This window comes from Rhinopithecus bieti, unplaced genomic scaffold (assembly GCF_001698545.2).
Source record: "Rhinopithecus bieti isolate Rb0 unplaced genomic scaffold, ASM169854v2 scaffold_27006, whole genome shotgun sequence".
Classification (NCBI taxonomy): domain Eukaryota; kingdom Metazoa; phylum Chordata; class Mammalia; order Primates; family Cercopithecidae; genus Rhinopithecus; species Rhinopithecus bieti.
Window position 1 is genome coordinate 4,908,504 of NW_016813373.1, and position 7,589 is coordinate 4,916,092.

General features: G+C 33.3%; 1 protein-coding gene across 1 annotated transcript in view; it reads left to right on the plus strand.

Annotated features, from left to right (window-relative positions):
• HMCN1 (hemicentin 1) overlaps positions 1–7,589 on the plus strand; it is a 460,634-nt gene that overhangs the window by 298,054 nt on the left and 154,991 nt on the right. The window contains 3 exon segments of the mRNA XM_017848051.1: positions 4,953–5,054; positions 5,923–6,099; positions 6,816–6,967. Coding sequence (XP_017703540.1) covers positions 4,953–5,054; positions 5,923–6,099; positions 6,816–6,967 — 431 coding nt within the window.

Genomic DNA, 7,589 nt, shown 5'->3' on the forward strand with positions numbered 1-7,589 from the left:
TATATATATATATATATATATATGTACACACACACACACACGCACACACACACACACCCCATGGAATACTACTCAGCCATAAAAAGGAATGAAATAATGTCTTTTGCAGCAACTTGGATGGAGTTGGAGGCCGTTATTCTAAGTGAAGTAACCCAGGAATGGAAAATCAAATATTGTATGTTCTCACTTATAAGTAGGAGTTAAGCCATGAGGATGCAAAGGCATAATAATGATATAATGCACTTTGGGGATTCAGGGGGAAGTGTGACGGGGGATGAGGGATAAAAGACTACATATTGGGTACAGCGTATACTGTTCGAGTGATGGGTGTACTAAAATCTCAAATCACCACTGAAGAACTTATCCATGTAACCAACACCACCTGTACCCCAACAACTATTGAGATAAACATTAAAATAAATAAATTGTATAGTATTTGTGTATATACATCCTCTTATATAGTTTATTGTTTCTAGATTACTTAATTCCCAATACAGCATGAATGATATGTATTATACTACATTTTTTAGTATAGTAAAAAATGTAGTTATACTATATTTTTTATTTGTATTAATTTTTATTGTTGTATTGTTATTTTTATTAAAAAAAATTTCCAATCTGTGGTTGGTTGACACTGCAGATAGAGAGGGCCAATTGTATTTAAAATAGCAGATTTAAAGTTTTTGTCTAGTAAATCCAATATCTAGGTTCTAGGTTTCCTGATGGACAGTTTCTATGCTGCTTCTTTTTCTACGTATGAGCAATGCTATCTTGCAATTTTTGTTGAAAAAGTAGGTATTTTAAATAATATAATGTGGCAACTCTGAAAATCATATCCTTCTCTCCTCATGGTTTTTATTGTTATTGTTTTTTGTTGCTGGTTTTCATTGTTGTGTCTTGATTCATTAGTGAGTAGGCAGAATACTGGCATCCTCCCAAATTTTCATATCCTAATCCTTGAACCTGTTAATATGTTAGGTTACATCATAAAGGGGAATTAAGGTTGTTAATCATTTGACCTTAAAATAGGAAGGTAATACCTAATTATCTGGATGAACCCAATGTAATCATAAGGATTATTAAATGTGGAAAAGGGAAGCAGCATATCAGAGTGATATAACGTGAGAAGAATGCTCCACTCACATCCTCTCATGGCCTGCCCATTGCTGGCTTTGAAGATGGAGGAAATGGCCTGTAGAAGTTGGAAAAGGCAAGAGAACAGATTCTCCTCTAGAGCCTCCAGAAGGGAATTCAGCTCTGCTAACACCTTAATATTAACCCAGTCAGGCCATGTTGGACTTCTGACCTATAAAACTGTAAGATAAATTTGTATTGTTTAAGCTACCAAGTTTGAGGTAATTTGTTTTAGAAGCATAAGGAAATGAACTTTTCTATATAAATTCTATGAAGTCTGTTTATACAGACTTTACCCTTGCAGAAAAGGTTTGCACTGACAGAACATTGAGTCTGGTTAAATAAAGAAAAATCTTGCAAATAGGAACTTTCACAGAAAGCCCAGACAGGTCAAATAATGACAGTTCTCTCAGAATGGTACTTTCGGGTAGCTCGAAACCTATTGTACTTCCTTCAGTGTCTGCTAGGCTGCTTTTTTCACTGCGATTATTGGACTATTTGTTTTCAAGTTTGAGCTGGAGAGAGGGTGACAGGGGTAGGTCAGTTAAAATGCCACAAAACTCACTGTTTTAAATGAAATTTAGCTACTTACTTTTTAATAAATACTTTTGGATTTTTGCAAGTCTTTGGTTAATTTCCCAAGTTCTGAAAAGGTTGATTTTGACAATGTTTCCAATGTTTTTGTTTCTTTACTAGAGTAGTAGATTTTTTGAGTCCTTAGTCTGGCATTCTTGCTGACATCCAATCTTTCTTAAAGTTCTCTAGTGAAGTGAGAAATTGCCAACCCATTCCATAGCTCTGTATTTCTTATTCCCATCGTAGTGTTTTATTGCAGCAGCTACATAGTCTGTCAGATTCTTCAATGAGCACTTCAGTCCAGAAGGCTTCAAGTATTTAAAAAGCTGTTTTGAAGGAATGTGCCATGGACTGATTATTCTTCCTTTTTTCTTTTCCAGTTGGAAAAGTTAGATAGCCATATTTAGAGGTCTTGTGTCCTTAAATACTGTGTTGATAATCAGAATTCAGTGCAGAAAACAGAAGCATTCTAGGCATTTCAAACAGGTAGGGTTAATACATGGAATTAAATGAATACAAAAGTAATTATAAGAGTGAAGGAGGGGTGGTTCTAGGGTGAGTCTTTAGGAAAAACTCCCAGGACAAAAGAGATTTGACCCAAAGGACATCTACTTCTGAAAACAGACTTTATTTTAGACTTTTCAAAAATCAACTTTGAGTTTTTTTATCTTCTTTGATTTTGTTTGTTTACTGCTTTTATATTTATTATTTATTTCTAGCCTGTTTTGGTTTATTGTATTGGTCTTTTAAATTCTGGGTTGAGTGCTTAGGACATTTTTCCATTATTTCTTGTTTTTTATATATGTTAATTATGGCTTTAGATTTTCTTTAAGTACTGTACTGCTTTAGTGACATCCTACAGGTTTTAATATTAATCAATTTCACTTTATGTTTTTCTAAACTTATACCCTTATCTTGATTTCATCTTTAATGAGATTTTCCCCATGTAGATAGCTTTGTATTTTTGTTGTTGATTTATATTTTATAGTTTTTTAAAATTGTGATTATAAAATACCTTATGGGTATTTTGTGGGCTAATATTTCATTTTGAAAATATTCCATTGTCATTTAAAAAACATATATATTCTTTGGTAACTACACATCCCCAAACACACACATACACATATGCATACACGATCTGGATGGGTACTTTTATTTTTCATATTCTTTACAACTGTATTTTTTGTTTCACTACACAGCCAGTTTCTGAAAAGGACATGTTAAAATACACCACTTTTAGAGTTTTTCTTGCTTTTAGAATTTTTTAGAATTCTTAGTTTTAGAATTTTTCTTGCTTTCTAACAATTTTTGCTTTGTTATTCAATGCATAAGGTATTGTCATTATAAAATATTATTCATGAATTGTAACATGTTAATATAAATCATGTTGCTTTGTCATGTTTAATAATTTTTGCTTTGTATATTTATCAGAAATTGATGTCAAATTATTGTATATCTTTGTCTAGCTCCTTATTGTAACATTTTTGTGGGTTTTTATTTGTGCTCCTTATTCACTTGGATATTTTAATTAAAAAATAGTTTTAACCCATTGTATTAGTCCATTTTCGTGCTGCCGATAAAGACATACCCAAGAATGGGCAATTTAGAAAACAAAGAGGTTTAATGAACTCACAGTTCCACATAGCTGGGGAGGTCTCACAATCATGGCAGAAGGCAAAAGGCACATCTCACATGGTGGCAGATGAGAGAAGAGAATGAGAGCCAAGGCAATCTGATGGATCTAAAACCATCAGATCCCATGAAATTTATTCACCACCATGAGAACAGTATGGGGGAACCGCCCCCGTGATTCAGTTATCTACCAGTGGGGTCCCTCCAAGCCAGAATTCAAGACGAGATTTGGGTGGGGACATAGCCAAACCTTGTCACCCACACAAGTTGATTTTTTGTTTTTTGCTTTTTGTTTTTTTTTTGAGGTGGAGTTTCACTCTTGTTGCCCAGGTTGGAGTGCAATGGCATGATCTCAGCTCACTGTAACCTCCACCTCCCACGTTCAAGTGATTCTCCTGTGTCAGCCTCCCAAGTAGCTGCGATTACAGGCACCCACCACTATGTCTGGCTAATTTTTTGTATTTTTAGTAGAGACGGGGTTTCACCATGTTGGCCAGGCTGGTCTCAAACTCCTGACCTGTGATTCGCCTGCCTCAGCCTCCTGAAGTGTTGGGATTACAGGCATGAGCCACCGCACCCGGCCACCCATACAAGTATTAACATGTCAAAAAGTCACTATTTTAAGTGTCAAAAAAATTCTGTTAAACAATTAAATGAACTCATTCATATTTATATATTTGATTTTATTTCTGCCATCTTACTTCTATTTTTTCTTGTTTTCTTTCCTTCTTCCCCCTTTCCTGTTTTTGGTAGATTAATGGATTGATGGATTTATTGATTGTATGTGGGTTGAGCATCTCTAGTGCATTGAATTAGTTAAATGTAGCAAATTCTTAAAATATGTTTTTTTCTGTCAACTTCAGATACTAATTTACAACATCTTTTTCAAACAAGACAGAACCTTTAATTCCCTTGTAATTTTCTTATCCTGGTATGCCTCTCACACTCCTTGAGATATTGTTGAAAACATGGAATTAATGTTCCAAGTTATTTCTTTTATATTATGCCTCTCAGACTTCACGAATTCCTACTTTCCAACTATATTAAATAACAGATCATCCTTATCAGTAATTACTTAAAGTTGAAAATATACTTTTCTGTTTTATTTTGTGAATAACTTAAGTTTAAATTTTATATCAAAGGAAAAAAGCTGTCAAAAAACACACAAAATTATTCTGCTTTTCTGAAATAGCTTAAGATAGTGCTATCCAAAGATAAAGTAAGATATTTTGAGATGTTGATTTCTTCTTCACTGGAAGAGTTCAAATTTAGTAGACTAATTACTTCTTGGTAAAGATAATTACTTACCAAATCAATCAGATTAAGTACAATAAAAAATCTGTCTTTAACTTTTTTTTTAACTCCTCTACTAATCTATATAATTATAAGAATTTTCCTATCTGGACACAGAGAAATGTGTGATCTAGAAAACTTATTTAGATTTTTTTAAATCTTGTTCTTCAGTCTATTTAATAGTATACTTTTATTCCAAATAGGTCAGTGTATACATGTGAAAAAAAGAAGAAAGGAAGAAAAAATATAATTTTAATTGAGCAAACAATTTCAGCTTAAATATTCTACTTATAAGTATCTGTTTGGGCCTCTTGCAGAACCACCTCATCTGGAAGATGCAGGGAAGATGCTGAATGAGACTGTGGTGGTGAGCAACCCTGTACAGCTGGAGTGTAAGGCAGCTGGAAATCCTGTGCCTGGTACATTTACTCTTGGACTCTATAACTTAATATTTTAAGATTTCTGGGAATAACTGAAACTGGTTTTGAGCATAATATACTAATTACTCGTAAAGAACAGGTTATAGAATACATTTCATGGGTGAAACATTGATAAGAATATTATCAGTTAGATAAAATTTTTGAATTTTTATTGCCTTTAACTGCATGAAACAATTTATTTAAACAATGTAGAAATACGTGAATACCTTAATCATCTTATTGTCAGTATTGTGGCCACAAGACCCACATGGTGGTTTATATCCATTTATGCTGAAACTTTTTTTTTTTTTTTTTGAGACGGAGTCTCGCTCTGTCGCCCGGGCTGGAGTGCAGTGGCCGGATCTCAGCTCAAAACTTTTTTTTAACTTAAAAGCATCTTAATGAAGCTACATCAAATTGTCATTCTAATGAGACTACAACTTTGTTTTGTATATTCCCACCACTGGTAGATTATTCATATGAATCAGTAACAACATACGTTTTTAAGGTCAATAATGTGTATGGTATTTGGTTTGGTTAGGCATATAGCCAACATTTTATGGATGAAAGGAAACATACAACAAAAAAAATAGATAAGTTGAAAGTTTGCTATTAAATAATACTGATGTATTAGAGATAGTAAAGAATATCTTTCTTCTAAATTCATTTTCAGGACTCACTGACTTGGTGCTTGGTGTTTTCTAAGGGTTACATTCTCTTAAAATCAAAGCTAAAGAGATGATTACTTAAACAGATTAAATTCAAATGATAAGTATAAGAATAAAGTAATTGTGACTTAGCTAAGATCCAACTTAGTATATTTAATTTAAAAAATTTTTACATAGATCATCTTCTCCCCTTCTTTCAGTTATTACATGGTACAAAGATAATCGTCTACTCTCAGGTTCCACTAGCATGACTTTCTTGAACAGAGGACAGATCATTGATATCGAAAGTGCCCAGATCTCAGATGCTGGCATATTTAAATGCGTGGCCATCAACTCAGCTGGAGCTACAGAGTTATTTTACAGTCTGCAAGTTCATGGTTAGTGCCACTTCACCTAGATTCATTCTGGGGTAAAGAAGCATTCAAAATTATTAAGTGCTTCTATAAAATTATTGTGTAAGTATTTAACAGAGTGTGTTATTGTCATCTTTATGTAAGGGCACAGTGTTCTAAAACTTATAAATGTGCTTATTCCTGATTCCTATTAAAATGCTCAATTTCCACATGCTGTTGACTTAAGTTTGCTTTCAATGAGTTGTTGAAATAGTCATTGATACTGTTAGCTAACGACAAAAAAACGCTGCTTGTAAATGCTCTCTAAAAGAATCATAGGTATTAATGAAACGTTTCTGAGTGATTATCTCTAATAATGCTTTTAAGAGAAGTTGGTAGTTAACATACTACAGTGAATGCAGTGATTGAAGGGGGGTACACATGTGTGTTCCTGCACACACACACAAGCCTAGAAATCAATAAATAAAATTCCACTCTGGCATAAAAAACTGATTTCTTAAACAAACTGGCAAAACTTGTTTTTCCTCATCTGTGAAATGGAGAAATTGATACTTGCTCTATTTATCTCACAGGATGGCTGTGATTAGATCTTAAATAAGAGAGGTGAAAGAACTTACCAAAAAACAAGAACAAACCCTCCAATAAGAACACAATATTGTAGACATTACATGTAGTTTTTGTCATTTGAGGTCACAAATCCTGTGATATTAACATGTCTTACTTTCATTTGTTTTTTTCAGTGGCCCCATCAATTTCTGGCAGCAATAACATGGTGGCAGTGGTGGTTAACAACCCGGTGAGGTTAGAATGTGAAGCCAGAGGTATTCCTGCCCCAAGTCTGACCTGGTTGAAAGATGGGAGTCCTGTTTCTAGTTTTTCTAATGGAATACAGGTACTTTCATTCATTTCTTTGGTGACATTTACCACCTGATTATTCAGTACAGGAAGTACACGCAGGTAAAACTGTTGAAGAGATTTAGAGAACAAGGATTAACAGATGCTATTTTTTAAGTATACATATGCAACCATAAAAACCATGGACACATACCGGGGATCCCCAAATAATTCATTAAAAGCTCACTGTTTCTAAGAGTTCCCTTATTTTACTTTTAGGTGTTATATTTTGACCATTTGCTTTAGATATTTGTTGTTTTTTACCTGCCCCACTCCACTTTCTGCTACTACCACAATAGATACTTTACACAAAGAAATGTTAATCAACAAAACAGGAATTTTCTGGTAGAATTTAGGTTTAAATGTCTTCAAATAGTTATGAATCAGAGACTACACAGAGCATATATACTTCTACAAAACATCAAGTAATATAGTAAGAAAAAATATAATGTAAACATCATGAGAAGTAAAATTTGAGTCCTAGAAAATTTTAAATGCATTATATTGAGTCAAAATTAAAAATATAGAAGTACATATATACCTAATTTAAAGTTTAATTTTTATCTTGCCTAACAGAAAGCATAGTTCTCATAACATTCTACTTCTTCAGGTTTTCTTGC